This window comes from Aotus nancymaae, unplaced genomic scaffold (genome assembly GCF_030222135.1).
Source record: "Aotus nancymaae isolate 86718 unplaced genomic scaffold, 86718_ANA_hifiasm-v0.15.2.pri h1tg000025l, whole genome shotgun sequence".
In the NCBI taxonomy this organism is placed as follows: Eukaryota; Metazoa; Chordata; class Mammalia; order Primates; family Aotidae; genus Aotus; species Aotus nancymaae.
In genome coordinates this window covers 32,764,481-32,785,370 of record NW_026988438.1, presented here as the reverse complement: position 1 = coordinate 32,785,370, position 20,890 = coordinate 32,764,481, and the positions used below count along the sequence as shown (strand labels likewise).

Sequence of the window (20,890 nt, the reverse complement as noted above, 5' to 3'; positions counted from 1 at the left end):
CAATTTATGTTCCAGAAATTTACATTTTCCTCTCCATGAAATTAGTCTAGAGAATGAAAGTGAAAACAAGTTACCAGTTACCAGTTTTTCAATTATGATAAGTGACCCATATCCTAAAACTGGCCACAATACAAACATACAAACATAATACAAACGTAACTCTGAAGAGGTCCCTATATACTACCACCTTTGGCTCTGTACAGACATGCCTTACCATCTTATGGACATCCAATTTTAAAATGTAAATGGTACACGATATTGATAAACCAATTAGTGCTGATGCAAAGCAAATTCCTCTTTTATCTCAATTACAACATGACAACTTAATAGGTCAAGATAGTTTAACATCTGAGACAAGGGCAATTCAATAAAACAACAGCATCTTGATATGGTAATTAAGAGGAAATGTGAATACATTACTGTGTTTTCAAAAATATCTCAAGTACATTGGCTCTTTTTATTTTATCAAAAGCTGTGATATGAAACACTATTCTGTTTTGTGACATTTGGTAAGCAGTTTTGGGGAATGTGATGAAAACAACTGAGGAAAGAATCTTGCTCATTAAGCATTTTCTAAAGTAAGAAATGTATATTATTTTCATGAAATACAAAACATTCAAAAAATTAATTAGGTGATTAATCATAGGTAGCATTACTAACCCAAAAGATTAAAGGCTAAAATTAAGACATTAACCTTAAGCATTTAAATGATCATCCACAGGAAAAACAGAATTCCTGAATCACTTTAAGCAAAGTATGAATGCCATTTTAATAGAAAGAGACATACTAATGCAAAGTAACTAAACCACAGGCAAAATAAAATGAAAGAGTTATGCATATGAATTGCAGCTTTATGAATGCTATCCAGTTTTTAGCCTGAGAATGAACCACCAAGAACACTTTTAGTGCAGATTTGGGGGACTATTTTTTAAAGATACATAAAACTAGTCACATGGTAGCATACCACTTGAATTCACTACGCACTAAAACCGTGTCTTATACAAATTTGTCCTGACATTGCCAGAGTATGTTTAAATTTTATAGTAAAAATGTTTCTTGCATTTCAACATAATAGAAGAAATGGGGCTCCCATATAAAAAGGATAATATAACTTCAAATGCACAGGCAATACATTTTATGGCTATGGCAAAGAGTATTCACGCTCTCCTGGGTCCTATTGCTCGTCCAATAAGCAAAGTCTATTAAAGTTCAATAATGAAGTACTTTCAAAATGTTCTTGGATCAACTCATTTATCTCTCATGAACATCATTTTTTTTTAACATCAGAAAATCAAATAGGAAAGCCTATAAAAATGTACTATTTAACAAACCTGATTCCAAGATTCATAGCTTCAGCAGTTCCAATCATACTAATAGCTAACAGCATGTTGTTGCAGATCTTTGCAGCCTGAAAATAAATTGAGTACATATTAAATATCTTTATTTCCAAGCTATAACTCACAGGAGGTTTTTCCTTGCCCAATTCCAGGGGATACTTTCCAAAAGAAGTAACGTTCAACTGTTGATTCTCTTGAGTGGGGAAGAGAACGTGGTACAGCATGGCTCCCTCTGAACCTCACATGCTATTAGAGCAGACTTGTGGGTCTCTCCCACTAGGTAATAAATTTGCGTAAGTGGAAATTTATTTTCCACGTAACTACTACGGGCTCAGCACTATAGGGCACAACTGCTCTTTAAGGGATGGAACTTACTATCTAATTGGGAAATGGGAGTAATATGCTATATTAAAAGGCAACAAAAACAATTAAGTGGTGAATTGTAAGGTAGAGCCTATAAGATAAGAGACAGGAAGAGTTCTTCAGAACAACAAGATCATTGAAGGCAGGAACAGAGAGGAAGTGGAACCTGAAATCATCCCTTAGGAGGCCAAGGCAGGATTTAAACAGGCAAGAAAGGGATAGAAGGAGATCGGAGGGGAAAGGTAAATATATGAGAGATTAAATATGTAAGAACATGATGTTGTTGGGGAACAGTAAGAAAACTGATTAATATGTCTATGTTTTAAGGAATGGTGAGAAATTTAATAGTTAAGACTGGGGCAAGAACATGTCAGCTATGCAAGCTAGGGTGGAGAGTTAAAATTTGACATGGTAAGAAATAGGGATCTATTTTAGAATGGGGAAGCACTATGATGACCCAAGTATCTTGACAGAGTCGGTCTGGGTTATGGCATTGGACAGAGTGGTAAATTTGGCATTTAGAGACCTATTAGGCCCCATGAGCACTAAACTAGGTGTGAGACACTGAAATAAAGGCTTGTACCAGGTCTTGTGTTGAATGGAAATGCTTTTATCCTAGTTGACTAGGATAAAAGCATTAAGAGGAGGAGTGAGAGTGTGTGTTTGCTGGGAGGGGGAGGGAGACAACTAGCTTGATTTCACTGTTCAGTATTGTTTAATCGTCTCTGTCAATCACCTAATATTTCTAAGTGAAAGTTACTTGCTTTTCAAGAAAAAGTTTGAAGTCCATGGGTTATTGCTACCTGACTGTACTACAAACAGAGCTATGGCAAGTACAGTTGACCCTTGAATGATGAGGGGGTTAGGGGCACCAACCCCTGGTGCAGTCAAATACTCATGTATAACTTTTGACTCTCCAAAAGCTTAACTACTAATATCCCACTGTTGACTGGAAGCCTCACCAATAACATAAACAGTTGATTAACACATATTTTATATGTGTATTATATATTGTGTCTTTATGGTAAAGTAAACTAGAGAAAAGAAAATATTAAGAGAATCATTAAGGAAGAGAAAATATATTTATTATTCACTAAGCAGAAGTGGTTCATCATAAAGGTCTTCAATCCCATCATCTTCATAATGAGTAGGCTGAGGAGGAGGAAGAAGAGGAGGGGTTGCTCTTTGCTGTCTCAGGGGTGACAGAGGTGGAGGTGGTAGAAGGGGGAGGCAAGAGAGGCAGGTACACTTCGGATAACTTTATGGAAATATAATTTCTATCTGACTTTTGCTCTCTGATTTCTCTAAAAATGATTCTGTATGGTACCAATCTGTCTTCCACTGTTTGCTTTATTTTCAGTGTCTGTGTCATAGAAGGGTCCATGTTGTAAAAGAAGTTCAAAGGAGTTTTGAATAATCAGAACTGTTCTGCCAGACTGTCTAATGTCTATTTGTTTGCTGGCACTGCTTTTTATACATCCTTCTTCCTTATCATCTGGCACTGTTCAGAAGCACTCATTTCCATCAAGTCTCTTCTGTTAATTACTCTGGTGTGGTGTCTATTAGCTCTTGAATTTCTCCAAGATCCATATCTTGAATGCTTTCATACACTCCCCACCTTTTTTGCCATATGCACAATTTCTCTAGTGATTTTCCTGATTGGCCCTGCCATAAATCCTGTGAAGTCATGCACAACATCTGTACAGTTTTTTCCATCAGGAATTTACTGTTGGGGCTTGATAGCTTTCAAGGTGTTTTCTACAATAACAATGGCATCTTCAATGGTGTAATCCCTCCAGATTTTCACGATCTTCTTTCTATCAGGGTTTTCTTCCATAGTGACAATCCTTCCCATAGAGTACCATGTGTAATGAGCCTTAAAGGTCCTCATGATCCCCTAATCTAGAGGCTGAATTAGAGGCATTGTGTTTAGAAACAAGTTGGCCCCTTGGATGCCTTCAGTGTTGAACTCATGTTATTCTGGGTAGCCAGGGTTATTGTCCAATATCAAAATAACTTTAAAAGTCAGTCCCTTACTGGCAAGGTACTTCCTGACTCCAAGGACAAAGCCATTGAGGGAAACAATCCAGAACCAGGGTTCTCATTGTCCAGGCCTGCTTGCTATACGACCAAAAGAGAGGCAGCTGGTATTTATCTCTTCACTTAAAGCCTCAGGAATTAGCAACTTTACCAATAAGGGCAGTCCTGATTATCAGCCCAACTGCATTTGTATGAAACAGTAGAGTTAGCTTATCTTTTCCTGCCTTAAATCCTGGTGCTTGCTTCTCTTCCTTACTAATAAATGTCCTTTGAACATCCTTTTTTCCCATAATAGGGCACCTTTTTTTTTTCCATAATAAGTTCATAATGCATTAAAAACTTATTCAGGCAGATAGCCTTCTCTTTAATGATTTATTTTTTTTTAAGATGGCATCATGCTCTGTTGCCCAGGCTGGAGTGCAGTGGCGTGATTTAAGCTCACTGCAACCTCTGCCTCTCAGGTTCAAGCGATTCTTCTGCCTCAGCCTCCCAAGTAGCTGGGATTACAGACATGCACCACCACGCCAAGCCTGGCTAGTATTTTTAGTAGAAATGCGATTTCTCCATGTTGGTCTCAAACTCCTGATCTCAGGTGATCCACCCCACCTCAGCCTCCCAAAGTGCTGGGATTATAGGCGTGAGCCATCGTGCCCGGCGCTCTTCAATGATTTTTCTTAATCGGCCTGGGAACTATCTGCTGTCTCTTGGTCAGCAGAAGCTACTTCTATTATCTTGACATTTTTTAAGCAAACCTCTTCCTAAAATTATCAAACCATCCTTTGCTGGCATTAAATTATCCAGCTTTAGATCCTTCACTTTCTTTTTGCTTTAAGTTGTCATATAATGACTTCACTTTTTCTTGAATCATATTAGATATAGGCATGTCTTTCTATAGCAATCCTGCACCTACATAAAAGCTGCATTTTCACTGTGAGATAAAAAGATGTTGTGCAAAAAGTGCAAGCCTGTTGGAGTAGCTGCAATGATTGGTTCATGAATATTCTTTTCTTTTTTTACAATGGTCCTTACATTGGATTTGTTTATCTTGAAGGGGAAATGCAGCTGCAGACCTCAATCCATGGTATATATCAAGCAATTCAACTTTTTCTTGTAATGTCATAACTTTTCTGAGCTTCTTGGGAGTACTTCCAGCATTGCTAGTGGCACTCTGTATGGGTCCCATGGTGTCATTCAAGGTTTATGATATTGCACTAAACATGATGAAAAATACAAGAGAATCGCAAAAGATCAATTTTTACTATGATACAACATTTACTGAAGAGATGAACCACTCACACAAAGATTAGTGTCACATGATATTTTATGCCAATATTTGTAACACTTGAGTTCACTGCAATAGCAACAGGAGGTGGCCACAAAATTATTACAGTAGTACAGTATCACTATAGTTAATTTTATGCAGTTATTTATTTTTTATTTTTTTGACATGGAGTCCTGCTCTTGTCGCGAGGCTGGAGTGCAGTGGTGCGATCTCACCCCACTGCAGCCTCTGCCTCCTGGGTTCATGCGATTCTTCTGCCTCAGCCTCCCTAGTAGCTGGGACTACAGGGTGCACCCCGGCTAATTTTTTGTATTTTAGTAGAGACAGGGTTTTACCATGTTGGCCACAATGGTCTCGATCTCCTGACCTCGTGATCTACCCGACTTGGCCTCCCAAAGTCCTAGGATTAAAGGCATGAGCCACCATGCCCGGCCTACAGTTATGATTTAATACATCTTTACATTTGTTTACATTTCTCTCAACTGTGAATGGTCCCATGTATGGTCTATAAATGTTTGTAAGTTTTGATAAAGTTTAACTCTTCATAACAGATTTGTGCATATTTATAAACTAGTATCTATCTACACATATTTTATGCATTCATGACATATCTTTTTCGTAATTTTTTTTTTTTATATTTCTAGGCCATGTGGTTCATCTGTTTTTTCAAGCTGTCACAAATCTTCAAAAAAAATTTTGAAGATATCTATGGAAAAAAATACATGTATAAGTGGACCCATGGAGTTCAAATCTGTGTTGTTCAAGGGTCAACTGTAATTATAAAATTAGATGGAGGAAAATAGCAACTCAGAAACAAGCCCTTCACATAAAAGCAGTTTTAAGGATGGTTTCAGTAGTTGCTTGGATGACATGTTAAGATCCTAACAATGAATTTTTTTTTCCTTTTTTCTTTTTTTTAAAATAGATTCTTGCTCTATCACCCAGGCTGACTGCAGTGGTGCTATCATGGTGCACTGCAATGTTGATGCCCCACCTCTGGGCTCAGGTGATTCCCCCCACCTCAGCCTCCTAAGTAGCTGGGACTACAGGTGTATGTCACCACACTCAACTAATGTTTTGTTTTTTGTAGAGATGGGGTCTTACTATGTTGCCCTGGCTGGTGTCAAACTCCTGGGCTCAAGCAATCCTCCTGCCTCAGCCTCCCAAAGTGTTGAGATTACAGGCATGAGCCATGATGTCTGGCCAATAATAGAACTTTTAATATCTTTTTAAATAAGTAAATTGGTTGATGTCTGCTTAAGCCCACCAGGAATGATGCAAAACTAATTTATTCCAAATACATTTTTAAAAATCTGAGCAAAGAATCCAGAGATTGAAGAGAGAATAAAAATATGGTCAGGAAAGAGAAAGGAACATTAGTCAATTTTGCATCATCAAGTCAAGGTCATTAATGTAAAAATCTTACCTGCCCAGTACCAACAGCTCCACAATACAACACATTGGAGCCCATGCACCCCAGCAACTCTTGGGCAGCAGCAAATTCGTCTTCAACTCCTCCAACCATAAATGTGAGGTTCCCAGATCGTGCAGCTCCTACACCTGAATCATTTGGGGGTAAAGAGATAGAAGCAAAAGAATACATTTCTTAAAATGTTTAGGTAGATAATAAAATTAGAGAAGCCAACTAAAAACATCCTGCCTCCAAACTGTATTTATGCCACACATGTGTAAGATACTCTAAATCTCTACAGAAATATTCAGTAATCAAGTATCACCCAGGTTAATCACAAACCAAAAGAGACATACAAATTCAGTCATACTTTCAAACTCAACTTACCTTAATCATTTTGGCACAACCATGGCATAATAGATAAGGGAACTTAAAATGTAAATTTTATTATTCCCATGCATCCATTATTCTCCTAAGAAACTATTAAGTTACAGAAAGTATACAAAAAAAGGTTTACCTGGGCCCTGATCAGCAAAGGAGCAGCCAGAGAGAGGTCTGCTGCCCATGTTTGGATTTGGGCTTCTTGCTCACTCACTCACTCTCTAAATACTATCTAAAAAGAGATCTACAAAGAGGGAGACCTGGCTGTTTGTTCCATAAACAAGTAGGCATTTCAGATGGTAAGATTCTTTTTTTAAGGCAGGGAAAACTGTTGCTTATTTTGACTGATTATTCTCATGTAGTTTTCAATATTATTTGATTTTTCTTTTTCTTCCTGTTATTTATCTTTTGGGCAATTTATTTTTAGTGATATGAGCAGGAAGAAGAAACTAAACTTTAACACTGGCTTCACTACTCCTTAGTAGCTTTTAACAAAGGCTTAATGCATGTTCATTCATTTGAATGACTGGAGAAACAACTTTTAATTTAGCACAGAAAACATGATCTAGACTTGTCCTAAAAGGGAGAGGAAGAAGTTTCATTCATCTAAAATTTTTTTTTTTTTTTTTTTTGGAGACGGAGTCTCGCTCTGCTGCCCAGGCTGGAGTGCAGTGGCGCAATCTTGGCTCACTACAATCTCCACCTCCTGGGTCCAAGTGATTTTCCTGCCTCAGTCTGCCAAATAGCTGGGATTACAAGTACCTGCCACCATGCCTGGCTAATTTTTGTATATTTAGTAGAGATAGGGTTTCACCATGTTGGCAAAGCTGGTCTCCAACTCCTGACCTCAGGTGATTTGCCTGCCTCGGCCTCCCAAAGTGCTGGGATTACAGGTATGAGCCACCATGCCCAGACTATTCATCTAAATTTTTATTAACTATAAAATAAAACCAAGAGTATTTTAATACTCTTGGTTTTAATATTAGTTAAAAGTATTAATAACTTCTTCATAGATTGGTTGTGAATATGTAAACATATGCTGTAAAATAAAAATGCTATTTATTTACTTTTTGAGACAGGGCCTTGCTCTGTCACCCTGGCTGGAGTGCAGTGATCATAGGTCACTGTAGCCTGTTTTTAATATTCAAGTAAATCTTGATTCATAATTTTCAAATTAGGCTTTCTTTTTCAAAACTTCCTAGGAAAGTATGTGGAAGTCATTTTATAGTACAGTAAGAAGAAAGAAACTATAACTGTCTGTAGTATGTATCAAATATGGCTATTAGAACAGACAGCTGCAAGTAATGTCCTGCTTTTGAATTTAATGTATTCACTGAAATACAGTATTTATCTGTTTTTTAAAAGCCCAAGAGATAACTATTTCATTCAAACTATGAATATTTTGCTATTGTCAAATCAAATAGCTTTCCATTTTATAGTTTATATTATTCATAACCAATTATTAAAACCAAAGAAGTCAGCATTATGCTAGCCAAATAATCTTGGAAGAGTGCCCACATGTTATGAAAACCTGAGATGCTCACATATATGGTTAAATTACATTATTTCACAATGTCTTCACTTTGAAATAGATTATATACAAAAACCCAATTTATAAAAAATGCTTTCAATTAGTTAATCTATGTCATTCGAACATTCTTATTAACATTTAAGTGACTGTTGTTTTGTTAGTTTCTAATTTACTTTATCAAGATGGTAAACCATTACTGTTTTACAATTATTTTGCTCAATTTCTATAGCCATTTTTATTCAAACCATATAACTACCATTCCTCATAATCCTGTTGGTCTCACCTAGAAAAATTAAATAGATATTAAGTCAAAGCTTACAAACAAATCCAGTGCTAGCCATCGTAGATCAATAGCTTTGCTTTGTATTTAGATTACAGGCTGCTGAATAGCTTCAGAGGGTCAGTTATTTAAAAAAAAAAAAAATTTAAATGCTGACAATGGTTGTCAGCTGGTTAGTCTTTTGACAGGTGTACTTTCTCACTTGTTCAAATACATATTTTAAAAAGCAGAAATAAGTTGCTTAAGCAAGAGAAGACCACAAAAGAAAGAAGAATTTATCTTTTAATTCAAAGGTCTGTGTAGTTCTACTCTTTCCTCATATTGACGTCGTATCATAATTATTTCTGACTTTATCATAACCTACATCCCAAAGCAAGGGTTTGACTAAAATGGGTAATGCTAAAGTTTTGGCATTCCTTGGAACCAAATCTTACCTTCTCATACATATTCCTTAATCATACAACACTATCAAGCCTAGTCCCACTGCAAAGGCAGAATTAAGACCTAAATTAGCTAGGCATGGTGGCTCACATTTGTAATCTCAGCACTTTGGGAGGCTGAGGAGGGTGGACTGCTTGAGCCCAGCAGTTTGAGACCAGCCTGAGCAACATGGTGAAATCCCATCTCAACAAAACATACAAAAATTAGCTAGGCATGGGTGGCATGTGCCTGTAGTCCCAGCTACTCAGAAGGCTGAGGTGGGAGGACTGCTTGAACCCAGAAGGTGGAGGTTGCAGTAAGCCAAGATCATGCCACTGCACTCAGGTTTTATGAAAACCCGATATGCTCACACATATGGTTAAATTACATTATTTCACAATATATTCACTTTGAAATGGATTATATACAAAAACCCAATTTATAAAAAATGCTTTCAATTAATCTGTGTCACTCAAACATTCTTATAACATTAACGTTTAAGTGTTGTTTTATTTCTAATTTACTTTATCAAGACGGTAAACCACTAATGTTCTACAATTATTTTGCTCAATTTAGATTTGTATTTAGTGTCAATTTGGTATTTGGTCTCAATTTTATTTGTATTTAGATTACAGGCTGCTAAATAGCTTCAGAGTCTCATTTATTAAAAAAAGAAAATTAATGCTGACAATGGTTCTCAGCTGGTTAGTGTTTTAGACAACAAATAGAGACCCTGTCTCAAAACAAAACAAAAAGACCCGAAATTATCCCGAAATAAACATAACCATTTTGAACTTAGGAAAGAATATCTAGAAAGCTGGGACTCTAAAGCTGTGTAAGACATCTTATGAATTTCAGAAGACACTGTATAGATTTTTATGTCTACCAAAAATAAAGAAGAAATGTATTACAATGACATGCCATTTTAATTCAAATCCATTTTCTAAAATATAAAAATACAGAATGCATACTCGGGTAGCTGCTAGAATACTGGAAGAAATATTTATTTTACTATATATTTCAGTAATTGCATATACAAAACTAAAATCCACCCTGTGCTTAATTCTATTATAGCATTTATCAAAGCTTATTAAAATCTTGGATTTTCTTGTCTGATTCCTCCATTATAAACTCCTATAAAGTGAGCACCAGGGTCGTGGTTTGCCAGCATCCCCATTATCTATTATAGTGCATGATATATTCAACAAATGGGTGGTTGATAATTAGTAAGCATCATAGAAAGGGTAAAGGATCTGGAAATGTTATAGTTTGTTTTAGGGATGGGCCACTTGCTGGCTGTGTGACAAATTATTTAACTTTTGAGTCTTGGTGTATAAATGGGAAAAGTATTAATAACTTCTTCATAGACTGGCTGTGAATATGTAAACATATGCTGTAAAGTAAAAATGCTATTTATTTATTTTTTGAGACATGCCCTTGCTCTGTCACACTGGCTGGAGTGCAATGATCATAGCTCACTACAGCCTCAACCTTCCAGGCTCAAGCAATCCTCCCACCTCAGCTTGGACTACAGGCATGTGCCACTGTGCCTGGCTGTTAGGTTTTTTGTTTGTTTTGGTAGAGACAGGGTTTCACTTTATGGCTCAAGTTGGTCTCCAACTCCTGGGCTCAAGCAACTCTCCTCCCTTGGCCTCCCAAAGTGCTGGGATTATAGGTGTGAGCCACCATGCCCAGCTAAAAATGCTACTTAAATGTAAGGACTTAATACTTTTTAACTTGAATTTGTGAAGTGGGCATTTTTCCTAGTTACCTAAGCCATTGTCTTCTCTGGGATTTTAGCCTTTCTTTTTAAGTGTTAGCAGGTTTGGGCTGCATCTATAAATAACAGAAGCAGGCTGGCGCAGGTTAAGAAGAACTATAATGGTCTACAGCCACTATGTTAAGATTACATCACTGTAAAGACTTCTTGCAAAATCTTTCAATGGCAGCTTAGTGAATGGGAAAGATACAAGAAATCTGCATTTGTTTTTATCTACTCAACACAATTAACTGGGCACCTACTAAGTAGCAGGCCCTGTGGTAAGCCCTTGGGTGAAGGATGAACCACAAATGTCCCTGCTACTAAGAAGTTACATACTGGTTATCCAGCCACTTCTCTCATTGTCCGTCACTATCACCCTGGTCTGAGCCACAGGCATGCTCTGCCTGGACTACTGCAATAGTCTCCTACTTGATCTCCCTTTTCTTCTTGTCTCTGAAGTCTATTCTCCATATAGTAGCTAGAGGAATCCTCTTAAAATATAAATCTAGTTCACCCAGTTCATGTTTTTTCCTTATTCCCAATCCTCCAAAGACTTCCTATCACTCTCAGCATAAAATCCCAAGTCCTACAAAGCCCCACAAAGCCCTACATGATACGCTCTGGGCTACCTCTCCTATTTCATTTCATAGCATTCTTCCCATCACTTGCTGCCCAGCCACTTTGGCCTCCTTGCTGTTCTTGAAACAGGTGAAGTATGTTCCCATCTCAAAGCCTGGAACTTGCTATTCCTTTTGCCTGAAACATTCTTCACCCAGATATTCAGAACTGGTATAGTTAAGTTTATTCAAGTGTCTGTTCAAAATTCACCTCTTCAGAGAGGGCTTTCCTGATCACTCAGCCTAACAATCTAAAATGGCATCTCATCACTCTCCTTTTCCTACTTCAATTTTATTCATAGCAATTATCATCACCTCTTTAACACTTTCATTTGTTTCTGGTCTGTATTCCCTAAAATAATACTAGCCTCCATGAGGGCAGTGATTGTTGGTTCATTCACTCACATCTACTAACTCTAGTACAAAAGAGATTCTCAGGAGGCAAGAGAGAAGGAAAGTCAAGGAAACAAAGGACGACCATAATACCATGTGATAACTGCTCTCACAAGATATGCCCGAGATGCCAAGGATTAGAGACAAAGCATTTCCATCATTCTAGCAAGTCATTAAATGCTGTTCACCCTGTTTCTTCATCTATGATGTGAAGTGGTTAGAGAAAATTATCACTGAACTACTTTTAAGCTTTTGAAATTCTATAATTTTGGGGTTTCAAGTTCCTAATCATCTACTTTCCTGCATTTATCATATTAATACATAAAACCCTGGCATGTTTTACTTTGTACAAAAAAAAAAATAGTTCCAAATGAGAAAAAAGAAAATGTTCTCATGTAACTACATTAATTAACTCTAAAAAGCCTAAATATTTGTGGCTGCCTTTAGTGCTTTTTCTAACATTTTCCTGTGACGATGTCTCCAGTGTTTCTTTCTCATAATACTAGAATCGGAAATGTTGAACTCATTTGTACAAGTACATGAAAAAGCAAGTGACCAAACTATGCAAAATGGGTATCTGACTACCCTGATTTTAAAGTGATAGACATCTGTCACTTCTCTTGGTAGTCTGTTTTGATTTTAATAAGCCTTATAGTGGAGAAGCACTTTTAAATCTAAGCACAAAGTCTCTAAGTCAGCTTCTCTATCTTAAAAAAAGGTATCATAGAACACTCCATTTGCTAAACCAGCTTCCTTCTTTCCTTCCACACCTACTTAGAGTTGACATAAAAAAATTGATCATTGGAGATCCATTCTTCAGTGGTCTTCAACCCTGGGATTGAGGAAGAAACAATCCTTGTTCTCAAGGAGTTTGAAATCTTGTACTTGTGATGGTCGGGGGAGGGGGAAGTTGGAGAATGGAGGTAGGGGAAGGGATAAGGAAGATGCATATGGCTAATAAAAGAGTCAGATTCATGCTATTAGAGGGCATACAGTTATACAGAAGTCCAAAGAAGAAAAATATAATCAGCAAACATTTATTCAGTGCCTTTAACAGCTCGCTAGATCTTTGTGCTATGCGTACAGATTCAATGAGTAAGGATATTTTCTGAATCAAAAATAAGGACTTGTTTGCTGTTATATTCAGAGACTACCTGAAATATGACTATCACAGAAAGTCCAAAATGTAAAGTCATGGTAGATATAAAACCTAGTCTTTGTACTCAAAAAGTCCAAGATATAATTAGGGAAAAGAGATGTATAACAGAAGAAAATGCCAAAAGGTAGCATCATAAACCAAGTGTCAGATGAATGAGGGCAATTGCCACCAAATCCCAATTCCTCCTTTCATTTTTCAAACCTTCGTCATTGAAAGAATAATGAATTATCAGAAAAAGAAGGGATGAAAAAGAAGACAAGAAATTGTTCTCAAAGAGCAATATTCTTGCTGTCAACTGTGGGTAGGCATATAAAAACTCTGTTAAGAATATAGGTATTATAATTCCATTTGCAAATCTAGTTCAGAGCAGGTTAAACTAACATGAACTGAGCAAGTAATCTGGTATGCTTTTTATTAGACACTGAGGTTCTGCCTGTTATCTAAATGCACATAATACTCTACCTTTCTTCACAACCAATGTGGGTTTGCTTATCAGAGCAAAAAATTAGAGAGCAGAATATAAGAAATAAGGAGAAATAAGTTCAAGAGACCTACTGTACAACATAGTGATTATAGTTAATAACAATGTATTGTATTCTTGAAAATTGCTAAGAGAGTAGATTTTAAGTGCCCTTATCACAAAAATAGTATGTGAGGTAATACATATGTTAATTAGCTCAGTTTAGCCATTCCACAATATATACATCTTTTAAAATATCATGTTGTACATGCTGAATATAAACAATTTTTGTCAATTAAAAAATAAAATAGAATTTTCAAAAGAACAAAATCCGTATTAAGAGCAATAAAAAAAGAAACCATAGTATCTCACAATAAATCTCAAATATGAATCTGAGTATCTTAGAAGTCTTGGGGAAACCCTGTTTGGGAGCAAGCATATCTCTTCCTTGAACTGAGTTACATATTTTTAAAAATTCTCATTTGGAACTTCATGCAGGAATAGCAAATGAAGTAATGAACAACGTTTTCACATTTTTGCATCAAAAATAGTGACCGTTTTTTTGCAAGATAAACTGAATTAAAGCTTGGTTCTTGCTTTATATCCTTTTCAGGCTAATCTTAGCCTTCTGCCTATAAAAGAGGTAAAAATTAAAATAAATCACCTCATTCTAACATTTATGCTTATCTGTCTCCTAATCTTTAGGCAGTTTTATTTGATATAAGAACAAAAACAAGCTCAAGTCTTAAATTATACATTAACATGAAAATAACCAGCAGCTGAAAACATTATTCAATATTAGCATTTCTTATATAGTCTCAAGTTCCTCCCATTTTTTCTCCATTGTTATTCTTTCTGAAGTGCCTGTATATTTATGCTTCAGCAAAAAGGAGAACTACATAACTCACTGTACCTTCTCTTCTGTCCTGAGTTGTAGGAAGCAATGAATTTTCTCTTCTCTCCTTAAATGATCTCTGATTTTTAAATCTTTATTTTCCTTGTCAGTGAATCCTAATTACTTCTCTGATTTCCTCATCTATGCTTGCAACAAAAACTACCAATTGATGCATGCTGAAAACTATTTGTAATGGCCAGAATGTGTAATGATTTTTCAGATACCCATGCCTATGTTGGGCTGTTCACTCACATGAAATACCCTTCCCTGCCTTCTTTGCCTGCCTAACTCCTGCTTATTTTTCAAAACTCAACTCATGTCAACTCTGAGAAGTATTTCATGACCCCACTTTCTCTATCCTTAAAACATTCCTGGTGATGTCTCTAACAAAACACTTACACTACTCTAATCAATGATTTTTCTGGTGTGTCTTATTAAGATCCTTATGGACATGAGCTGTTTGAATCTTTGCACCCAGCACATGGCATGTGTCTGATAAATGTTAATTTTCTTCTTAGAAGGCAGGCAGCTATCAATGGCTAATAAAATGACCAAGAATATTCATTAAGACTTAATGTTTTCTAGTTTATCAAAAAAGCTCAACTTTTTAGTATCAATATGTTTATTATATTCTTGAAATTTACTGAGTAGATTTGTTTTGTTTTTGAGATGGAGTCTCCCTCTGTCACCCAGGCTGGAGTGAGATGGCACGATCTTAGCTCACTGCAATCTATGCCTCCCGGGTTCAAGCAATTCTCTGCCTCAGCTTCCAGAGTAGCTGGGATTACAGGCACCTGCCATCACACCCGGCTAATTTTTTGTTATTTTTACTAAAGACAGGGTTTCACCATCTTGGCCAGGCTGGTCTTGAATCCTGACCTCGTGATCCACCTGCCTCGGCCTCACAAAGTGCTGGGATTGCAGGTGTGAGCTATCGTGCCTGGCCCTGAGAGTAGATTTTTAAGTAACTTCACCACACCATACACACACACACACACACACACACACACACACACGGTTTGTATGTGAGCTAATTAGCTCAGTTTGGCCAATCTACAATGTATGCATATTTCAAAACATGTATACAATATATACAATTGTTATTTGTCAATTCCTTTTTTTAAAAGCTCAACTTTGGGGCAGCATGATTCTTCACATGTGGTAATGGCATTTTCACTTCTGCATAAACATATGTAAGCATAAATGTACATGTATAGGTTCATTATTATGACGAGTTAAAAGTGAAAAATGTGATTGATTTAAAAACTTGGAAAGAAATCACAGTGCAGGGTCACACCTCTTGGACAAGTTATCACACCTCTCAATCTTGGTTTCTTCATCTGAAAATAGTGATAAAAATACTGGCCACACTTTCACACTCAAATGAAACAATACATTGGAAAGGTATATAGCTATTACACAAATGTTATAAAAAATTTAAACACAGAGGAGGGAGGGTGGGAGGGGGTGGAATAAAATACTATTTTTACTGCCAAAAAAAAATTAAAAAAAATTTAAACATTAACAAGTACATCTATTCAGCTTAAACACGTCTAAGTCTTTGACCTAACAGTAGCAAAGAGCTGAAATTTGGAATTAGCCTTACTGAAAAGCTGACCCAAAGAATTATAGTAGATAAACCATGATGCAGGTGCTGATAACTTAGACTAACCACTCCCAAGTTAAAAATAAGGAGATTATTTTCAATTTTATGGCTATTGGAAAGAAGTCTTCAAATCCAAAGAGGAAAGAGATGGGAAACTAAAAAGAACAATTCAAATTATATCTGTCTTTAATACTGTAAAAATATTGCCACCAAAGCACTTCCATTGATATATAGCAAAACATAGTAAATCACTTAATTTACTCAAAAGAACTTAAATGTTTTAACCAGTGTGCCATCAAAAGAGATCAAGAAGAGGACCAATGGGACTTGGGCTGCAATGTGAGCCATCTTTAAAATGCAATTGTTCTAATCATTTTCTACAGATGCAGCCTCACAAGGGGCTGCTGTCACAGGGACCATTTACGACTTGTTATGGTGTCTCTATTGTTTACCAGCGACATTCGCAGAAAAAGGCGACAGCTGGGATAGAAAGCTGCTACTCAACGAACAATATAATCCCGTGAAAGTAATCAACAAATTTAAGGGTGTTAATTAACTTTACACTTTATCATGTTCAATTAGTTGTCCTTTCTAGAAAAGATTGCCGTGCACAATCAGTTTAGAGCATGCCATGTTTGATTTGTAAGTGATCACTGTTTCTGTTTCAGAGTCCATGTCAGATGTTCTCTTGGGTTTTGGTGACACAGATGAATGGCTCTGCACATGTTAGGGGTGATCTGGTTTAACATAAGCCAGCATAACATAACCCCTTGTTAACACTATTTCTGGCATTATCCAAGCTGGAAAGAGAAAAGCAAAAACACAGCACTCTTCAGGAGTCAGATAAACAAAGTTTAGTTAGCTTTTCCGGAAATAAACACAGACACAAACACATGAAGAAATAAGCAATTTTTCATCATTATTTTTCAGAGTAAGACTTGTCTTTCAGGGGCATGTTTGGGATCATTTCCTCCCAGCAAGATCTCAAAGCTCTGCTGCATTATGCACAAAGCACCACTGTATCCTCAGACTTTACATAATGCAGACAGTCTTTTCTATGGCAGTTGAATAAATGCTAGGGATGTGTTGTTAAGTGCTGGCTTGTGTTAATTTCTAGAATGTGACTTTTAAATCCAGAAACTGTATGTCACAAGTATGAAAAATCTGCAGGAAGAATATTAATCTATGAATGCAATTTGCCTTCTCTTTTACCTTAATGCACCTGTTCCTACTTGCTAATAGGACAAGGAAAAGCTCATGATGGAGTGACAATATATTCAGCATTGCATTTTAATGAAAGTCACTGCAGCAGTTCCTCTGAATGGATAGAACTTTGCATCAAAATATTTCATAAGCCATTGACAAAGTGAACAAAACTCAAAACTGAGATTTGGTACATGTTTATCTTTAAGAAAACAATAGCAAGGGTCATGCATCTATCTTTTTTTTTATAAGAGGCATCTACATAGGATTGTGAAACATCTTAATAAAGCTATACCTTGCTCTTATAGACTAGCCATTTCCTGCACAATACACAAATTAAATGCATATAAACTATAGCTGATTAGCTAGTTACAGCCTACACAAGGACAAAGCTGAACTTCTTCAAAACAGAAAAGTTGTTAAGCCTGAAAGCTAATAATGTCCTAAGTTAAATATTAAAGAAGGAAATTATAGGCTATATCTGAAACAGCTGAAACCACAATACACAGCAGCAGAAAACATTAGTTTTCTGTAGAAGATCTGCAGGGAGAAGAGAAGCGGTCGATAGATCCTTAAATTGGAAGCAATAGCCGTTCTTCTATCCCAAGTTGGCAGCTGCTACATTTGCAGACCTGGTTCATTATTTACCCATAATGACCATCAAGCTGCAGTCAAAGTCAGATCACAACAACTGTCAGCAGCTCTTTTAATTAGCCTTGCTTGAATTCAGATAAATATCACAATAGACCTGCTTATGCTGAAAGAGCAACAGAATGTTCTGCATGGAGCTGGGCTGGCTTGAGGACCACCAGTGCAGTACAGAAGCCGTCAGAAATGCAGAGTGGGGTTTTTAAAGGAAAGGGCAAATCAGAGAATGAAATGGTTTTCTTTCATTCTAAAAATCACTAAAAAGCAATTCCCTGGCATTCACCTCAGATCAAGACAGTGTACAATGTTGGTTTACAATGAAACTCTAAGCTCCTAAAAGCTAAGAATCTGGAGCACAAAGAGAGTTAACTTAATGCCCCTGGAAAATATGATTTTTAAAACTCTGTCTTGCAAATAATATATCTTTCAGCTTTTAAGTCTTTATTTTTATTATTTATTTGAGATGGAGTTTCTCTCTCGTTGCCCAGGAGTAAAATGGCATGATCTCCACTCACTGCAACCTCTGCCTCCCAGGTTCAAGTGATTCTCCTGCCTCATCCTCCCAAGTAGCTGGGATTACAGGCACCCACTACCACAGCCAGCTAATTTTTGTATTTTTAGTAGAGACAGGGTTTCACCATGCTGGCCAGGCTTGTCTCCAACTCCTGACCTCAGGTGATCCGCCTGCCTCAGCCTCCCAAAGTGCTGGGATTACAGGTGTGAGCCACTGTGCCTGGCGTAGAAATCTTTTTTTTTCTTTGGAGACAGTTTCACTCTTGTCGCCCAGGCTTAGTGCAGTAGTGGCGCGATCTCAGCTCGCTGCAACCTCCACCTCCCGGGCTCAAGTGATTTTCCTGCCTCAGCCTCTCGAATAGCTGGGACTACTGGTGCCTGCCACCACACCTGGCTACTTTTTTCTATTTTTAGTAGAGATGGGGTTTCGTCATTATGTGCAGGCTGGTCTTGAACTCCTGACCTCACGTGATCCGCCGGCCTCGGCCTCCCCAAGTGCTGGGATTACAGTCATGAGCCACCGTGCCTGGCCAAAAGTTATTTTTAAAAGCCAAATAAGAGATCTATAGCTTGCAATTGTAATGTCTTTCTAGTTTATTTTCTTTAGGCAACATGTAGTTTGTAACATTTCTGTGACAGGAGTTGGATATTTTACTATAAATTTCACATGCATCCCTTTCATTCAGCATTAACAATCACAAAGTAAAATAAGGCCAGTAACCAAATTCTGAGTAATCAAATTACCACCAATACCACAACCTTCTGGGTGTCCTCTCATCCCTAATCCCTGTCTAGTGTGCTGGAGAAGAAAAACAGGCATAATAATCGTGTGCCCTCTATTTTAAAGAAAATTGATTCACATGAGTTCTGTTATAACTTTGAGGGTAGGTAATTCAGGAAGTGATGACTGTCCGAGGAGAGAGAATAGAGAGTAATAAGAAATAAGCAAAAGGCAAGATGATAACCTGGCAGCAAACAGAAAATTGGGGACAGCAAGAAACTAAAGATTAAGAGAAGGCTGTGCTAATAAGCTACATGGCTAACCAGGAATTCTCTTTCACATGAAAATCCCCTGACAATGTGGACTCTCATATATTTTGGGGTTTGGGGTACAGTTAAAGAGGGTGCCAACTCCTACATATGAGTTGAGTATGGTCCACTCTGCCATTTTTGCTAGTCCCTTAGCCAGTGCATAGCCTTTTGCAACCATTTCTGATGATGTATTCACATAGTATTAAGGAAGGGTAACCAGATTTGTGTGAGGACAAAGGACACAATACTGCTTGTATAGACTTTGGATGCCATGTGATTGTTTCCTTATTGAGCAGAAAACGCTCCTCTGGGAAGTAGTTTAAAAAATTAGGCTGGGCACGGTGGCTCACGCCTGTAATCCCAGCACTTTGGGAGGCCGAGGTGGACGGATCATGAGGTCAGGAGATCAAGACCATACTGGCCTACATGGTGAAACCCCGTCTCTACTAAAAATACAGAAACAATTAGCTGGGCATGGTGGCACACGCCTGTAGTCCCAGTTACTCAGGAGGCTGAGGCAGGAGAATTGCTTGAACCCAGGAGGCGGAGATTGCAGTGAGCAAGACAGTGCCACTGCACTACAGCCTGGGTGACAGTGCAAGACTCTGTCTCAGGAAAAAAAAAAATTGTATTTTTGGTCTACTTCAAGTACTAAAACCTTGGAATAAAATTTTTACAGAATTCTGTATATGTGATAACGGCAACCACTGCTTAATGCTGGTAATTTAAGTGGGGAGAACTGTTCTTCCGGTTTCATGAGAAACACAGCAAAAAGGAACACATTTCTTGTTTTTTTTAAAAAACATAAAAGACTAAGCCAAATACATAAACGTATCTCATGGATAATGGCCTTTCCCTCCGCAAATCTCAATACAACCCACCTCCTGGCTATATACAACTTGTTTTAGTAGAACACCGAGTACAAAGACAAGAGTCAAATTGTCAGTTCCAAGTCTAGAGTCAAAATTTCAATTACCTATTAGCTAATTCTTACTACTGGCCCTCAGAAGCACAATGAATTCAACATGTCCAAACACCTTTTGTCCTCCCACCCTCAAATAGACCCCAAATTGGTCTCCTGCATGTCCATTCAGTTATGATATTACCATTACCCACTTATGGCAGCATTTCCCAAACTTACAGTGATACAAATGTATAGATATGTATTGTTTGTTTCTGGCCAGTAAGGCTTCTCATCCGCCCCCTTCTGATATTAAGTCCTGGCCCTCTGGCCAAAGGGCTGTACTCATGGACAGCAAAGGTACCCCCAGCCTCTCAGCAACAGTCACTAGTCCATGGAGGGCCAAGCAAATCCAACAAAACCAATAGCATTATGCCCTGGACTGCTAAACTGAGGTTGTTGAAAGCTCACATGAAGAGAGTCTACAGTCAACACTAATAAGGTTGACATGCAAAGCATAGCAGACACAGATAATAACGACAGAAAAATGGAAACTAGCACCAAGTCCTCAATTCTAGTCACTGCCACCCTAGTTCATTTCCATTTGAGAGCTATTGAGAGCTACCCTAGTAATTTCCTATCAACATGAGTCATCC

The 20,890-nt window shown here is 37.4% G+C and overlaps 1 protein-coding gene across 2 annotated transcripts in view; it reads right to left on the bottom strand.

Moving 5' to 3' along the window:
* The window catches only part of HIBADH (3-hydroxyisobutyrate dehydrogenase), a 141,782-nt gene that overhangs the window by 11,905 nt on the left and 108,987 nt on the right, over positions 1–20,890 (bottom strand). For both annotated transcript variants that reach the window (XM_012447796.2, XM_064380527.1), the window contains exons 5-6: positions 6,449–6,582; positions 1,332–1,408 (exon numbers count right to left, since the gene is read on the bottom strand). In XM_012447796.2, the coding sequence (XP_012303219.1) occupies positions 1,332–1,408; positions 6,449–6,582 (211 nt within the window). The remainder of the gene's footprint in view (positions 1–1,331; positions 1,409–6,448; positions 6,583–20,890) is intronic.